At 40.2% G+C, this 21,215-nt stretch overlaps 1 protein-coding gene across 1 annotated transcript in view; it reads left to right on the top strand.

The window, feature by feature from the left end:
- ATRNL1 (attractin like 1) overlaps window positions 1-21,215 on the top strand; it is a 602,420-nt gene that overhangs the window by 15,551 nt on the left and 565,654 nt on the right. Inside the window, exons 2-5 of the mRNA XM_038758614.1 lie at window positions 13,705-13,788; window positions 14,736-14,849; window positions 17,602-17,730; window positions 19,192-19,400. Coding sequence (XP_038614542.1) covers window positions 13,705-13,788; window positions 14,736-14,849; window positions 17,602-17,730; window positions 19,192-19,400 — 536 coding nt within the window. The remainder of the gene's footprint in view (window positions 1-13,704; window positions 13,789-14,735; window positions 14,850-17,601; window positions 17,731-19,191; window positions 19,401-21,215) is intronic.

The following is a 21,215-nucleotide window of genomic DNA, read 5'->3' as shown; positions in this document are numbered from 1 at the left end:
TAAAGGTTTCATTTTATATTTTTAAAATGATGCAGCAGGAGTGGAAATGAAAATGCAGGAGTTGCAGAATGGTCACAAGTTCTTGGCCTAGAGATGAATCCCTCAAAGCTCAAATGGATGCTCAACAAATATTGCTTGGAAAGATCCATTCAAGTAAATTGGTGAATACATTTAATAAGTAGAAGAAAGTGTCATACAGGAAGTAAACAAAGCCAATACATTTAATAATGAATGCTGCAGCAGGAGAAAAACGGCCCGAATCTGATTCAGTGAAAGTAGTACATCACTGTTGGATGATGAGCTGCCTCTGAAGAAAAGAGGACTTTTGCACTCTATTTTTGCCATCAAAGGCATTTTATATTAGACCATTGCCTGACTTCATGTGCTAAAGAAGAAACGATGACTTACCTGAAGAGCGGTAGAATATCACATGTACATTTCTCTTAGAAATAATAAAATAATAATGGTATTCAAGTGCTTCCTCTAGGCCAGGGCACTGTGTTAAGCTATGGGCTAGGTACAAGATTTTGTCAGGCCTAGACCCTGTCCCTCATGGGGCTCACAGTCTAAGTAGAAAGAAGAACAGATATTGAATCCTCATTTCTCAAATATGGAAACCAAGGACCCAGAGAAGTTATGTGACTTGTCCAAGGTCCCAGAGCAGGGAAGTGGCAGAGCTAGGATTAGAGCCATCCGTCTGCCAATCCTGTTCTCTTTCCACTAGGTTGTGCTACTTCTGCTAGGCCATCACTAGGCCATACTGCTGTGCCATTTCTGACTTCTGGTGAATGGACCAAGTATTTGTTAGCATGACATCACATAAACTTCCCCAAAGCCTTCCACACCTCCTAAATTCTCTCTTGACTTCACGTTAATAACGGTGTTTTCGACGTGCTCACTTTGTCAAGTCACTGGGGTAGAAGCAAGAATCGAGGCACTCCAGTTCTTGTTTCTTATGTGGCATTCACTTTATTTTCACGTGAATATTCCCAAGTGAAGTCAGGAAGAATATAGCTGCAAAAATGAGTGCAAATATATACTAAGCTAGGGGAGGTGAGTGCATAGGGAGGCACTATAACTGTCACGTAGGTTAGCCTATGGACTTCCTGTCTTACAGGAACTAATCATGCAGAAAACCAAGAATATATTTGGTAGGTCCAGTGGCAAAAACTTTTGGGTGGAGATGGTTGTAACAGAAATCTAGATATAGTAAAATGGTGTGGTTTTCTTGAGCTCCAGGAGGGAAAAACTAGGATGAGTTGGAGAAGAGTTTTAAAATGTACCAAGAGTTTTTAGACTTATTTTTCTTCACTCTTAATGATGCTCAAGGTTGGAGGGATACTAACTAAAAGATATGAGTTGAATATGTACCAGTGTTTGAAGTACAGAGTTCAAATACAATGAATGATGAATTGATTTTAATTTGATTCTTAGGCTTGTGAAGTGTCTCCAAGGTGTACTGTAATGTATAATGAAAATGGGAAGATATTCTAAGATGTTCTTCCTAGTATTGAATATGTTTTTAATAATGATGGTATCTGTTAAATACTACTTTGTGTCAAGCAGTCTTCTAAATGCTGGGGAAGGTACAAGCTAATCAGGTTGGGTACTGTCCCTGGCCCACATGGGGCTCATAGGAGTATTAGCAGAGATTATCAGTTCATTTCATTTGTTGCCAAACGACCCACAGAGATTACCAGGTTTTTTTATAGTGAGAGTCTAGTAAAGCAACTTTAGGTGCTAGCCCGTCGAGCCCACTTACTTTCATTACAACTTTAGTACCTGAATATACAGCCTTTTCATTGCCCACCCCTAAACTCTCTTTTAATGCACACATCATAACTTGTGTATTTGTGAAGTGTTCCATATTTTAAAAATCACATCACCTCCTGGAAGCCATCTTGGAGGATACTGCTCTATCATTAATAATATTTATTGAGCATTTCTGATTGCGCATCACTGTAAAAAGTGCTTAGAAGGGTGCAGAAACCAGATCTACCATCTGTTCCCTCTATTTTACAATCTGAGTTAAACAGACATACAGACAAAAGTTATAATTGTTTAGCAATTGAGGAAACAGGAGGAAGAACTAGGACATAATGAAGGTACAAATATTTTCAGATCAAAGTAGCTGAATAAAAATACATAAAAGATACATAGCAGATGAGAAAGACCTGAGTTCTAATTCTGCTGCATCACTTATCTGCTGAAACACCTTGGGCAAGTGACTTACCTTCTCTGTTACTCAGTTCCCTCATCTGTAAAATGGGGATGTGAGCCCCAACCTAATAAGCTTAGTGCAGTGCCTGGCACATAGTAAGTGCTTAACAAATATCATTTTTTTTAAAAACATCAAGAAATGTATAAGGGTTAAGGGTGGTTGGCGCTGGGTTGATAGCTATTAGAACTGCTTCAGGTTTGGGCACATTGGAAATTTTCTGCAAAATATTCCAAATGATGTTTATGTTATGAACATCAGAGAAGCAGCGTGGCTCAGTGGAAAGAGCCCGGGCTTTGTAGTCAGAGGTCATGGGTTCAAATCTTGACTCCACAGATTGTCAGCTGTGTGACTTTGGGCAAGTCACTTCACTTCTCTGGGCCTCATTTACCTCATCTGTAAAGTGGGGATGAAGACTGTGAGCCCCCTGTGGGACAACCTGGTCAGCACTTTGTAACCACCCCAGTGCTTAGAACAGTGCTTTGCACATAGTAAGCACTTAAGAAATGCCATTATTATTATTACTATTATTATGCTTTGTGTCCTGTAACTGCAATCAATTACCATCATTAGTTCCAGTCATTCTAGCTACATAATGTAGCAAGGCCACTGTTATCTGGAAACTGCATTTTCTGTGGGTCAAATGTTGTTTGCTACTCTGGTTTCATCCACACAGTGACTATTGTTTGATGTATCCTTCAGTTAATTTCATACAGTGTGGGCATTGTTTTATGTCTATTTATGCACATTTGGCCTTTTTAATTATTTCTCGACAATGTTGAGTTGACTGCTCTCATTTCTGTTTACAAGAGGAGCATATCTTCGATGATCCTTTTCTCTGTGATTGAATTTAAGAGTAGCAGGTACTCATTGAAATGTTAAAATTCACCATCCAGTGTTTCTAATTTCCTCTTGAGAAATACATTGGTATGTGTTGACAAAATGCCAAGATTCAATTTTCTAAGTGACAGTTTTTAATTTGAAAAAGATTGCATTTTATTTACATAGACTCTATATATCAAATATCTCTGCTTTGGGCAAAGATTCTATTTTAGTTATGCTTGGCATTTCAGGAGGAATTGTTAATATGGATGATCCCCACTTTTTGGATGAGAAATTATATAATTTTTGGGTGATTAACGTATAAGCTTCTGCACATGGCATAGTGACTGGCATAGTACAAAGTTAATTAGACAAGCTTCCTGCCTTTGAAAAGCTTACAATTAAAGACAGACATGTTGAACTTAATGTGTGCACAGGTTTTGACAAATTTGAAGACTGTGTTAAGTGCTTCCTATGTACCAGCTACTGTACTAAATGCTGGGGCAGATATAAACCAATCCAGTTGGAAACAGTCGACATCCCACATGGGGCTCACAGTCTTAATCCCCATTTTACATATGAGGTAACAGGTGCAGAGAAGTTAAATGGCATGCCCAAGGTCACATAGCAGACAAACAAAGCTTATCATCATCAATGCAGAGTAGAAGACACAAAAGATAATTACTAGAATTGAATAAATATTCCTTAAATTGTCATATCTGTGCATTTTCCCCAAATTTTCAAATCTACTAAATATATGTGCTCATTATATTTAGTGCATTACTAAGTTTATGGGGTTTGTATAAAATTGATTTTTCTTCCATTGTAAGTTGTTTTTAAGAGCAGTTTGAATAAAAGCCACTCTAATCTATGACATAGTCAAGGGCTGTACCATTTTCCTATTTAGATGAGGGTTGGTTAGACTATTCCAAGACATTTGGTGAATAACAATCTTCCTGGAGCAAAACAGTAAACCTCTTCCATATTAGAAAAGTTTACATTCTCACCAGCAGAATTTAGGAGTATCTGAAGTACTCAAATCAAAAAGAACAGAATTCTTTCTGATGATGCAAGAGTCTCCCATCATGAACAGCAAGATGAGTCTTGGGGCTGAGACTTTGGGACTGAAAACCTGGGTGAAGAAAATTGACCAGTGGTTTGTACAACACCACTTCTGTTCTTGTCCTTGCCAGTTGTGTTCCTACTGAGGCATGGAATGCAGCAAGTGAGGAGGAGGGCAGGGGCAACACATTGCCAAGTGCCCACAAAGGCTCTTTATGTACAAGACCCATTTACTATCAAAGTGACCCCAGCATAGTGCCAATACTGTCCTTGGTCGCAACCCAGCAGGTTGTTGATTTGACAGCTGTTGCAGTCCGCACCCTTCATGCTAGGGATCTATTTTACAGTTATTTAATTAAACCCTGTTCATTACTATGCTGGGAAGAAAGTAATCCTAAGAATGGAAGTTATTGCAATACCTTGAATGTAGAATCTTCCAAATTAGTGCTTTTTGGTAGTGATATATATATATATATATATATATATATATAATCGTTCTTAGTGGTTAGGTTGTGTTTAAGGAAGTACTGCATTGCAAAAATGATTCAGTCAATCCATGGTATTTATTGAGAGCTTACTGTGTGCAGAGTACTGTATTAAGCGCTTGGGAGAGTCAGTACAACAGAGTTGGTTGACATGTTCCCTGCCCACCAGGAGTTTACAGTGTAAAGCAGCGTGGCTCTGTGGAAAGAGCACGGGCTGGGAAGCCAGAGGTCGCGGGTTCTAATCCCGGCTCTGCCACTTGTCACCTGTTTGACCTTGGACAAATCACTTAACTTCTCTGGGCCTCAGTTCCATCATCCGTCAAATGGGGATGAAGACTGTGAGCCCCACGTGGGACAACCTGATTACCTTGTATCACCCCAGTGCTTAGAACAGTGCTTGGCACATAGTAAGCACTTAACAAATACCAACATTATTATTAATATTATTAAAGGATGGTTTTAAATGATTTTTCAATTGCAGAAGTATTGCTTCATCTCTCAACCACAAAATAGGTGTAAAGTGACATCCTACTCCAGGGGGGCACCCAGAATGCACTTGTCAGTGGTTCATTGTCAACCTAGGGAGACAGACCAAATAGTAGCAGCAGTAGTAGCAGCAGCAGTAGTAGTAGTATATTATAAAGTGTCTGCTGAGGGTAAAGAACCATACTGGGCCTGGAAAAATCTGTTGGAGATATAGTCATGGTCTCTGGTCCCCCAAGTGACTCACAATCAAAGAAGAAGCAGGGGAGGAGGATTTGACAATAAATACATAAGGAACCTTGAAATCAAAGAAAACAGAAAAGGACAACGGTAAATACAAAAAGTAAATTTAAGAAAAACAATAAAGGCACCGTGACAAGAAGAACATTGTTGCAGAGGCACCTCCTTTTTCATGGTATTGATTAAGCACTTACTATGTGCCAGGCACTGTATTGAGTGCTGGGGTAGACACAAGCTAATCAGGTTGAACATGGCTCCTGTCCACATGGGGCTCACAGTCTTAATCCCCGTTTTGCAAATGAGGTCACCGAGGCACGGAGAAGTGAAGCGACTTGCCTAAGGTCACACAGCGAACAAGTGGCACTGACTCCCAGGCCCGTGCTCTATCCACTCGGCCATGCTGTTTCTTCTCCTTGCTCAGGGCCCAACAGTTACAAGAACTGTAGTCATAGCCTGTTGTTTGAGCAGCCCTTTCTGCTATGGTGGAGCAGGGCAGAGGCTGAGGGGAAGTGATATGGGAGTGGGGCAGTTCTTCTGAGGGGCAGCAGAGCTCTGGGCTTGGGGGGGGACGAGTCTGTCAGTGGTTCTCGCTGTGGCTCCTGCTTCTCCCTGCCGTTGTGGAGCAGGGAGATCAGCATCATACAGAGGTTGGTCCTGAGGCAGTTGTCTTTGTTAATGATCTGAACGAATGAATCAAGAATTGGTAAACTCTGCTATATTAATGGCAGGCAATCTTTGGTGGGAACTGTGTGATTTCAAACATCTCATCAGCTCACCTGTTGGAGGTGGGCAAGAGAATCGAAGAGAAGGAAAGGTCAAAGTACATTTCCTAACACGCGAAAGGGTTGATTCATTACATTTCACAGAACTAAGGGGGTTGTTCTTGGCACAAGTCATGTTTCCAGAGTTCTCTTGGAGGGACTCAGGAAAAGCTTTTCTCTGTTTACACTTAAGGCTGCTGAGAACCTTTTGCCCCTTTGTTTTTTTTCTCCGAGCCTGTGGTTAAAGGCATGCAAGCTGTGAGTAACCCTTTAAACATTGAATCAATAAGGATGGTTTTCTGGTTGTGGTTTTAAATCTTAGTTTCATTTTTGCCTTCCTCTTCAAGTAAATCTTCTGAATAAACCAACGTTTGCTGGCTAATATTAGGTGTTCAGTCAGAGCTTTGCAACTTTTCAAAATATTTATGCAGCGGTTACGTAGTCCCCCTTCTTATTCTTTCCACCGGAGTCCATGGGTTCTTTCATATCTTTGGGAATTCTCTGATTGGTGGAGGGCTTTTCTCTTTGCTCCTCTTTGGGGGTACTTGAGGGAGAAGGCTTTTGTCCCACAAATATTCTTCAATTTGCAAATGATTATTTTGGGTAGAGTTATTAATGTTTTGGAAGACAAAATTCAAAGTAATTTGGGTAAATGAGAAAAATGGTTGAGGGTAATTCACTTACAGCTAAAAAAGCCACCACCACAAATATAGGGGGAAGAAAAACTGGATAAGAAGGAGTTCCTTGGAAAAAGACATCAATCAGTAGTATTTGAGTATTTGCTGCATACAGAATGCCAAGTGCTTGGGGGAGTAGAAAAGAATTAGTAGTTACAATCCCGCTCTTCAAGGAGATTACAGTCCACAAGGACATGGGAGTTAGTGAACTGCAAGTGGAATATGAGTCAGCAGTCTAGTTACTTTATTTGAAAAATCACATGGTACTGATAAAAAGTAGTAAGAATATAGCATAAGAACTAGAAAATAGCCTTTTCACTACTGTGTAGTATTAGACAAGTATGAAAGTGCTAACTCCACTTTTAGGCATCTAGGTTTAAAAAGGAGAAAGTACAGAAAATTGATTAAAGGAATGGAAAATTGGTTAAAGGAATGTGGGTGATGTGTTCCAGAGGGGAGAAGTGACCTAGTAATTGTCATTAAGTATATGAAAGGTTTTATGGAGGATGCTGTCTAATGTTTCTCTGGGGCTTCTGTGTTTCTCATGAGAATTAACAAGAGGAGATGAGTTTAAAGCATAAAAAGATATTGGTTGTACATAAAGAAATCCTATTGGCTATCAGAATGATTGATTAAAAACCTGGGAGATTGTGGATTCTTCATTCGTGGATATTAAAGAAAATAGTGGATCACAATAAGAACTGGATGGCCTACCAACTCTACTCTCCCAAGTTCTTAGTGTAGTGCTTTGCACACAATAAGCACTCAATAAATACCATTAATTGTTTGATTCACCTGTCTGGAAGTCTGAACCTAGACAGATGATCTCATGATATCTCACCAACTCTGTGATTCTATGATTTATATAATCTTGAGGGTAAGAAATATTTACCAAAACCATCCTGGAATTAACACCTTATTCCAAGTATTACCCACAGTTATTTTGGCTACTGTATGCAGGTGTGATTAGAATAGGTTTTGCGTATTTAACTTATATTTTATATCACCAGTATACCTTAATTGAATAAATATACACATATGTATATCATATGTACACATACATGCAGACTTCAAGCGGAGACTTTCTTTGACACTCTTTACCCTCCAAGAGCACCGATACTCACCTCAATCAGCCTTTAAAGAATGAAATACTCTGTTTTTCAGTACAGCCATCATCATCATTAAAAACATGAACAGACACTTCTGTCACATCCTCTAGACAGTAAGCTCGTTGTGGGCAGGGAATGGGTCCACTAATTCTGTTGTACTCTCCCAGTGTACTTTCTGCACGTAGAAAGTGTGGAATAAATAGCATTGATTGATAATGTGTGTTTTCTTTACTTGTTTTGGATAGAATACATAGTTAAGAAGTATAGGCTGGGAGTCAGAGGTCCTGGGTTGTAATTTCCATTCTGCCACTTGTCTGTTGTGTGACTGTGGGCAAGTTATCTAAGTTATCTGTGCCTCAGTTTCCTCACTTGTAAAATGTGGACTCAGTATCTGTTCTCCTTTCCACTTAGACTTTGAGCCTGATGAGGGGCAGGGGCTATGTCTGACCTGATTATCTTATATACGCCCTGGCACTTGTGGGATGGGGACTATATCCAACATGATTAACTTGTATCTACCGCAGTGCTTAGAACAGTGCTTGGTACATAGTAAGTGCTTAACAAATACCATCATCTTCATCATCATCTGATACAATGTTAGGGATATAGTAAACACTTAAGAAATACCACCATCATTTCCACTATTATTTTATTGACACTATTGAAGAATGAGGTATTTTTATTTGGACAGAGTGCATATGTCTAGAGTAAATGCAGTTTAGTGTCAGAAGGAGCAGTTTTGCATTTATGCATGGCCATGGGCCCAATATGAGTAATGCCACCCAAGTTGTGAGTGTGAAGTTATTCAGGAACACAACTCTCAGATTATGGTAGACCTGATTGGTTTACTTTATGTAACACCATGGACAAGTATTGTTAGATGACAATTCTACCATAATTTGAGGGTTGTGTTCCTGAATAGCCTCAAATTGATGAAAACTTGTGTTGTAGCATCAATCAGAGGAAACAAGGAAATGCTTGGATCCAGTTAAATAAGTGGTGGACATAAATGGAAAAGCTAGTAATAATAATGATAATTGCAGTATTTAAGTGCCTACTATGTGCCAGGCACTGTACTAAGCACTGGGGTGGATACAAGCAAATCACGTTGGGCACAGTGACCCTGTTCCATATTGGGCTCACAGTCTTTATCCCCATTTTATAAATGAGGGAACTGAGGCACAGAGAAGTGAAGTGACTTGCCCATGGTCACACAGCAGACACATGAAGGAGCTGGGTTTAGAATCCAGGTCTTTCTTACTCCCTAATTCATTCAATCGTATTTATTGATCTAATCTCTACCTATCTCCCACTGTCTCCCTAAAGCATGAATGCGGTTGAAGGCGTAAAGCCCTAACATAGCAGTGGTTGTTTGTGCCTTGTTTTTTGTGGTAATTACGTGATCAATTCACCACTGTTGTCAGTTTCTTCACTTGGCATTTCGGGAACCGTAGTTCTATAAATGCATTCTTCTCAGTTGTTACTAGGCCTACATGTCATAGATATGCCTTTTAAAAAAATCAGTGGTATTTATTGAGCACTTACTGTTTGCAGATCACTGTACTAAGCACTTGGGAAAGTAGAATATGAAGAGCTGGTAGACATGTTCCTTGCCCATAACAAACTTTCAGTCTTATAAGTTCCTTAGCCCCAACTAACGTCACCCCCTGCCGGAGGCCTTTCATTTCCTTGGGTCTGTTCTGTCTGCTGTGTGGGAGCTTATGGTCAGATGGGGCAGGGCAAAAACAAATGAAGGGACTCAGTTGATTCCCTGTGAAGAATGAAAAAATAAGTATAATTATAATGAGCAAATCCGGTAGCTGGGGGCAGAGAGGCCGTGAAGGAAGACTGCACACCAGAATGTTGAGGGAAAGCACCCAATCAAAGGCAGAGAGAATCCTTTCCAGGGTTCAGTGACTCACTATGTTTTCAGAGTTACTTCTGCTGAGATACAGGCACTCCCTCTGAGAGAGCTGAGCTTTATCTCAAAAAGGTAAGGGGCACCAGATCTGAACTGGACTGGCTGAAAAACCCAAGAGAAACCCTTGAGAGTGAGGGGGAGGATTTGAAGAGTGGAGCTTTATCTACTTTTTGTCTATTGCTTTTCTAATTGACTTGCTTCAGCAAGAATGGCATCATGCAGAGAAGCAGCGTGGCTCAGTAGGAAAGAACACGGGCTTTGGAGTCAGAGGTCATGGGTTCAAATCCTGACTCCGCCAATTGTCAGCTGTGTGACTTTGGGCAAGTCACTCAACTTCTCTGTGCCTCAGTTACCTCATCTGGAAAATGGGGATTAAATCTGTGAGCCCCACGAGGGACAACCTGATCACCTTGAAACCTCCCCAGCGCTTAGAACAGTGCTTTGCACATAGTAAGTGCTTAATAAATGCCATCATCATTATTATTATTATTATTATTATTCAGAGCAGGAAGTGGTTCAGATGAGCACTGGCCTGCTGAAATTTTTCTCAGTATCCATCCTTCACTAGTTTAGCTATTTTGGCCAGAAAAATAAGTATAATAAAATAAGGAGAGAAGAAGTGTGTGTGTGTGGGGGGTGGGCTGGGGTGGTGTGTGGTGTGTGTGTGTGTGTGTGTGTGTGTGTGTGTGAGAGAGAGAGAGAGGTATGTGGGTGCATCTCTCAATATATATCCTTCTATAGCTTCAGCTTCAATATAATTTATCGAACACCTACTGTATACATTAGCACGGTAATAGGCACTTGGGGAACATAAAAGTAGTAAAAGACAATTCCTGTCCTTGATTTAATGGGGAGAGGCCGACATAAGTTGTTTCATGTACCATAGTTAAGAGTAATGGAATGGATATAAGTAGATACAAGGGAATAAATACATCAGTGGATAAATTCATGAACGTTGAGAAGAGATAACTTGACTGGCAAGAGGGGAAATTAATCTTCAGCCATGGTGTCTCATTATTTGTCGCATATGTTCCCTACTTTGTTCTGTTTTCCACAATGTAGCTTTCAATAAATCCCTTTCTAAGGGCCATGAGGATGTTGAGGATACTTTTGTTTGCTCTGCTGCAAGTTGCTCCTTGATCTAAGAGTTGTTATCATTCAGCTAGTCTATTGACTTAACCCACAATCTTAAATGCCCTTTGGTAGACAGTACTTGCTGGCACCATTAATAGGTGTTGATAGGGTTTTTAAATAGCTGATAGATTTGTGCCTGCTCCATTATTTCGTGCATACTACCGCAATCTCACTTAACCCTCCCATCCTTGTGCATGGGCTCCTGATTTGTCTCCCAATCATTTTGACTGCTCTTCTCTGTACATAGTCCAATTCTGTTAATCCTTCCTAAAATGTGATTACCTGAAGAGTAACCGGTTTTCCCAGTGTGGATGTAACGTGGTTTCAAATGATGATAAACAAATGCCTTTTGTTTAGGTGTCTATGGCTTTCCTGATTTTGTTTGTATAAAACCAGACGGTTGGGATACAGCTGGAGTACATAGGTGAGCCAGCATATAGCAATCAGGAAAGGTTTAAGAAAGACTAGGCCATTGAGAGGCATTTTCAGAATCAGCTCTAGTTGCTGCTGCCAGTGGTAAAGGTAGGAGAGGAGCGAAGGGCTACCATTACATGCACACAGAGTAGAGTGAATTATCAGTTCATCCAGATCATTTTTAACCATTAATCATTTTAGACTTGATATGTATATCAAGTCTATATAGCATTACCTTTAAAAATAAAAGATTATATATTTGAACAGATACACAGACCTCTGCCATCCAGCACACTCAGGGAATGGGAATTGCTGGTTAGCTGAACATTTCAGTTACAGTGTCTAAGTGATTGTAAGATCCTTGCAGGTAGGAATTGTGTCTACTAACTTTATTTCACTCTCCCAAGCACTTAGTACAATACTCTACTACTATTGAGTAATTCAGGGCTTATCATCAGAGTGCATTAATTGTCACACAGTAGTTTGAGTAAAGACCTTCTAGAATGCTCCACTGAGGGCACAGTGAACCCTCAACACTTGTAGCCAGAAGAATATTTGCTGAACAATTGGATATAGCTATATTTTCCTCTGTATTTTTTTTCCTTCCTTGTAGAATGTCTGGCCTCCTATAGGCCATGGATTGTTTAGGAAGCAATGTGCGTGGTCTCTTCCCAGTTAAACACATTTTTGAAAACCCTTAATAAATGTTATTAGTGATTGGATGAGGAAGACTGTTTGCTAATTACATTAGCAGTGCAACCCTGGCCCTTGAGGGAGTTTATGCAAATGTCCCCAAGGGGCAGACAATCTCTCCTCCTACAGCCCAGCCCACACACTCTGCTCCTCTGCCTCTGACCTCCTCACTGGGCCTTGTTCTCACCTGTCCCGCCATCGACCCCTGGCCCACACCCTACCTCTGGCCTGGAATGCCCTCCCTCCACCCCTCCACCAAACTAGCTGTCTTCCTCCCTTCAAAGCCCTACTGAGAGCTCACCTCTTCCAGGAGGCCTTCCCAGGCTGAGCCCCCCCCCCCCATCCTCTCCTCCTCCTCCCCATCATCCTCCCTCTGCCATACCTCCTTCTCCTCTCCACAGCACTTGTATATATTTGTACAAATTTATTACTCTATTTTATTTGTACATATTTATTACTCTATTTTATTAATGATGTATAGATAGCTATAATTCTGTTTATTCTGATGGTATTGACACCCATCTACTTGTTTTGTTTTGTTGTCTGTCTCCCCCTTCTAGATTGTGAGCCAGTTGTTGGGTAGGGACTGTCTCTATGTGTTGCCGATTTGTACTTCCCAAGTGCTTAGTACAGTGCTCTGCACAGAGTAAGCGCTCAATAAATACGATTGAATGAATGAATGAATGGAGCCCAAGTAATAGGTGTAGCCAGGAGAGGTGCTCACTGATTGAAGGTGAGCTGGAGCAGTCATGAATCAGACAAGCAGAGAGCTTATGCAAATGCCCCCAGAGGTGATCCATACCCCTGGGGTGAACTCAAACTTGGTTAAATTCCTTCTCCAAAAGGAATCAGTTAGTATCATCCGTGCAGGAGAAATAACCAACAGGTGGGTTTTTTGAACTTTCTGTTGAATAAGATGCTGTCTGTGTAACAGAGCTTTTATAATAACAGTACTTGTGGTTATATAGCGTTCATTATTCCAAAGTATTTTCATATGATTTATGACATTTTCTTTTCACAATATTCCCGTGAGATAGGAGAGAGAAGGTAGTATTATTGCCATATTACAGATGGGGATACTGAGACCCAGAGAGATTAATTGATGTACTCAGAGCCACCCAGTAGGCCAGGGGCAGAACTTAGACTTGAACCTGGGACTCATAGTATCCAGACTAGTGCTTTTTCCACTAGACTATACTGATGTGTTTTGTGTAGCACACTTTTGGAGGATCAGGGAATGTTCTTCCAACAGTAGGTGCTTGCCTCGATAGAGCACGCTAAGGATGGTGAAAGAAATTATGCGTATGTGCATAAGGTCAGTCAAGCATGAGTAATATAGTGTGAATTTTTCTTACTAGCAGATTATTCAAGAACCTAACCTTTGTCTTATAGAGGAACTAATTGCACACATATATTATGTGATCTATCTATACAGTAGTGCTTTTTGCTTTTCCCAGAAAATTGTACTCCTATTAGAAAATAAATATTTAAAGATGCATGGCAAAAGAGCTCTCAGATTGTTCAAAAAAAGTGGTGACTAATATGAACCCTGAGTGATATTTTTCTAACCGTCTGTCATGAGCTATAACTTTTCAATGTTGATATTTTCATTTATGATGCTGTTTTACCTCTTTTAAATGACTATAAGGGTAATTGTATTTATGGCTTTGTTTTTTCTTTTCTAGGTTAACAGAACCCTCTGGATATTTAACAGATGGACCAATTAATTATAAATATAAAACTAAATGTACTTGGCTAATTGAAGGCTAGTAAGTATGACATTTTTAATTTATTGAATGCTATTGGTGGGGGTAGGAGGAGAGACCTGAGATGGCGGAGGAGAGAGGTCAGGGCTGGAGAGATTTGGGAGCCCTCCTGCATAGAGGTGGTAGTTTTAGCCATGAGAGGGAATTAGGTCCCAGAGGGGGTGAGTGTAGAATGATAATAGGTGAGGAGCCTTGAGGGGCAGTTAAGGAATTGGGAGGCAGAGGAAGAGCTGAGGTGAAAGAGACAGAGGAGGAGTCTCTAAGGAGGTAGGAGGAGAACCTGGAAAACTCAAGGCTAGCTAGTGTTTTCAGAAGAAGGGGGTAATCCACGGTGTCTAAGGAAGCTGAGGCTAAGGTTGGAGTAGAGTCCATTGCATTTGAAAAGAAAAAGGTCATTGGTATCTGTCAAGAGAACAGATTCAGTGGAATGGAAGGAATACATGTCAGAGCATAGAGGGCCCAGGGAGCAGTTGGAGGAGAGTAAGTGGAGGCATTGGGTGTTAAATTGTTTGAAGACTTTGGACAATAATGATAGGGGGCAATGGGGCAACAGCTAGATGGTGCCGTTGGTGGTTAGGGAGTATTTTAAGATAGTGGGACAAGTGGGTATGCTTAAAAGCAGAAGGGAAACAGCTATCAGAGATTGAAAGCAGTTCTACCGATGATCATATTTAAAGCAGGCATGAGGTTTTGTACAAAATAAACCATTTAAAAGAATGAATTTATTGCTGTTTTAGATATTTATATTCTACTGCCTTAAAATATCTCTTAGAAAATGCCTTAATCTCTGTAGAATATAAACATTCAGTTTGAATTTTCAACATCAGACTGCGGTGACTTTTTGAAGCTATTAAGTACAGTATTTTTGTAGTACTACTTAGAATGATTTATTGCTAAGAACAGTTTTTGTATATTGTAATCAATTAACCTTGAGCTATTTTCATTTGTAGTCCTAATGCAGTCCTAAGATTAAGATTTAATCATTTTGCCACAGAATGTAGTTGGGACCACATGTATGTTTATGATGGAGATTCAATATATGCACCTCTAATAGCTGTACTTAGGTGAGTAATACTGTTTATTGTTATGTTTATAGAAGTTTTTACAAACAGTGAAAATGTTTTTCAGGATTAAATTGTGTTTATTTACATGCTGTATATTGTAAATATTTGTTATGTATGTTTATATTTGTTAGAACATTTCCTTAATGTTCTTAGGAAGTAAGCATAATTATGAATGGTAAACCCTATTAGAATGGATACATTACTTTGTTGTTAATAGCTTTTGAGCTCACATTCATGCTAATTAGTGAACATTTTCAAGCCAGGAGGGTGGAATGCCATCTTGTTGAAATAGATTCTAGATTCCCTGATGAATGTGCATTTTCTGTACAGTACATTATATGTAGCATTTTGTGTATATTTGTCTAGATTATGCAAAGACAGAAAAGAGGAAGGCTAGTTCAGTCAAGACATTTGGATTCTAAAAATCTGAATAAAATAGGTCTTTTCCAAAATACTTTGTCTCATGTAAAGAGTGCCTTTTTGTGGAGAGAGCATTTTATGTGAAACACATTATAAAATTGTTGGATATGTGTAGGAGATCAAATCCTGCTCATGGCCAGGATCCTAAATTTAGATTGTTAATGAATAGAAGCCTCATCTTGCAGAGTGAAATGTGCTGTCACCTGGGGAGCCTTTTTGGTTTATATTGTCTTTGTATAAAGTAAATTCATGAAGGACTTATTCTGAAAGCATCTGGACTATAGCCTTAACTAGTGTCCTATTACGGAACTGCCATAATTGAGGTGGGCAAATAAGGGGAAGAGGTAGGTCCAAGTGGGGACACATCAGCAGGAATTTAGCCAGCAATAGGGATTGCCTTCTTTGAGCAGAGACTTTGGAATGATTAAAATACTAAGAGAAGCAGATTAAAAGCAGTGGCAGTCAGCAAATGGCACAGGTATCAGCATAGTAAAAGATAAATGCTATTACTACCCAATATAAAATTGAATTTAGTTGTGAATTTGTTTTTCAGTCACATCCTCATTGCGTGAATTGTGTTTTTATGGTCATAAAAATGTCTTCGGCTGTGAAGTTCTTTTTTCTTTCTTGCTCTTCTATGTGCACGCATTTTATCTAGAGAAATTTTCTTATCAAGAAGTAGAATTAAGGATATAGAGGATATATCTAACTAGATTTTCTAGTAAATGCCTTTGCTAACATTACATATGTTTTTTAAATACCTCAGTCGACTCCAATTAGGTATGTACTAAGTAACAAGAATTGAATCTGATTGTAGAAATAGACTCTGGGTGAAGATGGCCCAGCTTAGAAGATAATAATAACAATAATAATGATAGCTGTTAAGCCCTTGATATGTGTGAGGCACTGTAGTAAGTCCTGGGGTGGCTACAAGCAAAGCGGGTTGGAAGGAGTCCCTGTACCACGTGGAGCTTGGAGTCTCAATCACCATTTTCTAGATGAGGTAACAGGCTTGGAGAAGTGAGTTGACTTGCCCAAGATCACACAGCAGACAATTGGCAGAGCCAGGATTAGAACTCATGACTTTGAGCCTCAGGCCTGTGCTCTATGCACTAAACCATGCTACTTCCCCAAAATACTTGGTAAGCGCTTACTATGTGCCAGGCACTGTTCTAAGTGCTGAGGTAGATACAAGGTAATCAAGTTGGACACAGTCCCTGACATAGGGCTCACAGTCTCGTGGCTCAGTGGAAAAGAGCACGGGCTTGGGAGCCAGAGGTCACGGGTTCTAATCCCGGCTCCGCCACTTGTCAGCTGTGTGACTTTGGGCAAGTCACTTAACTTCTCTGGGCCTCAGTTACCTCATCTGTAAAATGGGGATTAAGACTGTGAGCCCCACATGGGACAACCTGATCACCTTGTATCCCCCCTCAGCGCTTAGAACAGTGCTTTGCACATAGCGCTTAACGAATGCCATTATTATTATTATGAATCTCCATTTCAAACTCTCCTGCCGTAGTTGAGACGGTGTCTTAGCCTGATTTATTTGGAAGCACAGTACCTCTTTTCACGTGGCTGTGTCAGACTTGACATTCCTGCAGAGAGGAAAATCAAAGCACAGGCACAGGAAACACTGTGGGTGCGGGGGTGAGGGCAGCTGCAGCGAGCCGGGCATGGCTCCAGGTCAACTCGCTCCTTCTCAGGCGCCGTCTCACTGTTACCCAGCCACTCAGTTACTGAGCCACTTGCCCCCTCCCAGCCCCAACCCTGAAGCTGGAGATGGTGCTGGTTTCAGGGGGAGGGGGTGACCCTATCCTGCTCGCTACCTCCTCCTCTGTCTGTCTCTCCATCCACCGCCGCCGATTGTCTCAACTGCTGTTTTGGGGGTGCGTGGCGCGGGAGCCAGAGTGTCCAGAGAGGAAATGGTTCGAGAGCTTCTGTGGAGGTAGGCATGCAGGGGGACAGATAGGTTCAAGTTGGGCCAGCCCAGTCCTTTAGGTCTTGGGCAACCAGAACTACGGGAAGAGAGCCACTGCTAGTAAGTTAAGAGAAGCAGCATGGCCTGGTGGATAGATTACAGGCCTGGGAGTTGGAAGGCCCTGGGTTCTACAAACCCAGAGTTATCTGGCTCTGCCATTTGTCCGCTGTGTGACCTCGGGCAACTCTCTTCAGTTCTTTGTGCTTCAGTTACCACCTCTGTAAAATGGGGATTGAGACTGAGAGCCCCATGTGGGACAGGGACTTACAGTGCCTGTCACATAGTAAGTCCTTAAATATTAGTATTATAATTACCGCTATTACTACACCATGGGGATTTTTTTTCTCTTTTCAGTGGTCTAATAGTCCCTGAGGTACGTGGGAATGAAACTGTACCAGAAGTTGTTACTACATCCGGCTATGCACTACTACACTTTTTTAGCGATGCTGCATACAATTTAACTGGTTTCAACATCTTTTATTCGTAAGTATCTTAGCTCTATCTTGGGATAAGATTTAGTCGGTTACTTATCATCTGGCAGGTGGGGGGGGATTTAAAACTGTTAATTTTATGAATCAATTTCTTAACATTCATCTAGGGTAGAATGCAGAATACACTAGAATGGAGGTCTTCTTTTAATATGGAGCCCTAATTGATTCTTGGGAAATAGAAAAAAACAATCTGTAAAAATCCCATCAAATGTCCCCTTCACTGTTTCTTCTTGGGATTACTCTCTGCGTAATTCCAGCCAGGGGTTGTGGAGAAGAAGGTGGGATCTGCACATTACTGCTGTTTTCCCTTTCCTGGAGCACTCCAGCTTTCCTCTGCTTATTGGGACATGGAAAGACCGCCCCCACCCCCGTGACTTTTGTGAACCATTTCTTTAAAGATTAGATGTGGGATGAAGCCTGGATTTTGTCAATATGTTTTATCTCAAGTTACCATGGAGGATCATTTCCAGTTCTGGGAGGAGTTCTTTTCTGCTGTTGGGAACGAACTCTGCTATAACCCAGTATCAGGAATGTGGTTGATTTCTTTATTTTAATTGCAAGTCTATATTGTACTGGAGTTTACTGTAGAACAAAAATATTTTGGGTCAAACTCTTAGGTCCCAAATTGGATGTTCAGTAAACTAGGCATATTTGGACACAGTTGAAAACAAATTTTATCTTTCAAACTATTCAGGCATAATTTAGCAAATTGAAAAAAATAGTGCACTAACTGTGGCTCTTAGTGGCCAGAAAGAATTAAAACATGTTAGTGTCCCATTTGCACAGAGAGACATTTGCTTACCTGATAGTGTGACTTTCTGTTATGTGGAAGACTTTTAATAGTTCAGGACTCTTTCATCACACTCTTCTAAATCAAATATTTGTAGTGCTTTTATCATTTAACATTCATCTGTGTTAACATTTTCCATCTTAGAGGAAGAATCTGCAGTTCATGACTGCCACATAAGGAGATGAACTCCTTCATCTCCTGGGTGAGGGTGACTTCGTAGGAAAAGAGGGGAAAAGTGGGCTTTCTCTTTTTTGTCTGCTTAAAATTTAAAGTCTGCTCAGTGATTTTTTTCAACATGGAGAAAATCTCCGAAGAAATGAAGTGAAAAAAGCTTATGAGAAAAACTTTGCATGGGTTGGGGGGAAAGCATTTCAGAAAACAGTTATTTTCTGAAATTCACCACTACTGGCTCAGGGATATTGGAGTACAAGTCTCTTGCAGGTGATGATTTGTCTAAATTCACTGTCTAAATATGTATAATAGTAACTCAGATATGCACACAAGACCTGTGACAAAGCCAGTCATTACCAGTATAATAATTACTAGTGATTTATTATTTTTTTTAGTGGACATTGATGCCTGTTAAAAGATATATTTGAAAACAAAGGTGGAGAAACATATCTGTTTTTAGAGTATAATTTTTAACTTTTTTATATTTTGCAGCATTAATTCTTGTCCTAACAATTGCTCAGGGCATGGGAAGTGCACACCGAGTGTTTCCCTTCCAAGTCGAGTGTACTGTGAGTGTGACAAATACTGGAAAGGTGAAGCGTGTGATATCCCTTACTGTAAAGCCAACTGTGGCAGTCCCGATCATGGGTACTGTGATCTCACAGGAGAAAAATTATGTGTCTGCAATGACAGTTGGCAAGGTAAGTTGTGTGTGCATTTTTAAAAAGTAATATGTAGAGCATACGTCAAGGAACCTTTTCCGACCTACTTTTCTTCCCCCCCCCATCAAGATTATCAAAGCTGAGAAGAAAAAATGGATAGAGTACTTTTTTAATGCAATTTAATTTGTATTGTATCTGTTTTCATGCGGGCTAAGAGTATGTCTACTAAATTAATGCAACAAGGATCTTGGTACACAGGGGCTGATTTGCCATTGTTCTGCTCATAGTACTGAGCTTAGTTTCTCCCATAAGCTTTACTGCTGTCCTTCGTTTTTTTAAAAAAGAAAAGAGTTCTCTAATGTGTGCAAGCATGTCTTTAAGTGAGCTCATTTCTGGACTCTCCCAGTCACATAAAGGAATCCCCTCACTCTGTGCACTGCCCTCTCTCTTTGGCTGCAAGCAACTTAGATATTAGATAGTAGCACAATTAGAAAAACTATGTACAGATACTTTGAAATATATGAAAGACTTTGTTTCTTTCCCCCACTTAAAAATTGTCACCCCCACCTCCCTCTGCAATTATTTCTCTAAACCAGGATTTTAAGGGATCCATTTGTAACTCTACAGTGCTGGCACATGTATCATAATAATTGTGTTGAAGCTCTTACCCTAGTCTAAGCACTAAGGTAGATACACTGTAATCTTCTAAGAAACAGCGTTCCCTGTCCCACATGGGACTCACAGTCTAAGGGAGGGAGGACAAGTATTTAACCCTCATTTGGCAGATGAGGAAACTGAGGCAAAGAGAAATTGTACTTGGTCCAAAATCACATAGCAGGCAAGGATTGGAGCTGGGATTAGAACCCAGGACCTCTGACTCCCAGGCCCATGCTCTGTCTTTGAGGCCTGCTGCTACTGTATCAGAGACACTATTAGCAGACATTTCTGACCAATCAATAAATGTCCTGTTGCTCCTGCTTTATCCATAATATAGCTCCATAATGTGTCATAAGGACCAGGGAAAGAGCCAGACTGGGGAACTTGAGGGAGAAATGTGTGGGAAGAGACATGGTAACGTGGACATGAGCAGAGCTCGGCTTCCCAACTTGTACTTCCCAAGCGCTTAGTACAGTGCTCTGCATGCACACAGTAAGCACTCAATAAATATGATTGATTGATTCCCTAGATGGGACCCCTCGGAACCTTCTGCATCTTCTCCCATGGGCCCTGTTGGGTCAACATTTTCCATTACCTCTCCTGCTACCCACCACTGTAGCTTTCTCTTCACTGCTCTTTGCCTTGATTTGACAGTGTCTTTACACTAGTTTTCAGTTGTGAGCCAGATTTTCACAAACCATGTTTTATTCCTGGTCTATGTGGGGGGAAAATTTTGAAGTAATTTTATTAGGAGTTAGGATATTTTAATTTGGCAGTACCTCCTTCAGTTTCTCAAAGATAATTTTACGTTTCCAAATTTTTCTTGATTTTCTTTTATCATTTTTTCTCAAGATACTGAATGAATCTTTGTGACAGTTAGTTTTCCTTTTCCTTGCATTACATTAAAATTTAGGGAACTAAATTCTTATTTGGCTTTTTTTTTGCAAAATGAATGAATTGGGTTTTTTGAATTTTTTTGTGGGGGAATAAAGTACTCCATTAATGAATAAAATTTTTCTTTGAAAATACATTAATTCTCAGGCCATTAGTGTAACAAGTCATTTTCCGATTGGTTCTTTAGCAGTTTTTCAAAATGAAAACAACACATTCCCTAAAGCCTTTATACTTGCTTTCCTCAATTTACTGTATATTCTGACATCTCACTCTCTTAATCTCTTTTGTACGAATCTTCTGAGT

This window comes from Tachyglossus aculeatus, chromosome 16 (genome assembly GCF_015852505.1).
Source record: "Tachyglossus aculeatus isolate mTacAcu1 chromosome 16, mTacAcu1.pri, whole genome shotgun sequence".
Classification (NCBI taxonomy): Eukaryota; Metazoa; Chordata; class Mammalia; order Monotremata; family Tachyglossidae; genus Tachyglossus; species Tachyglossus aculeatus.
This window is presented reverse-complemented; position numbering and strand designations above follow the sequence as displayed.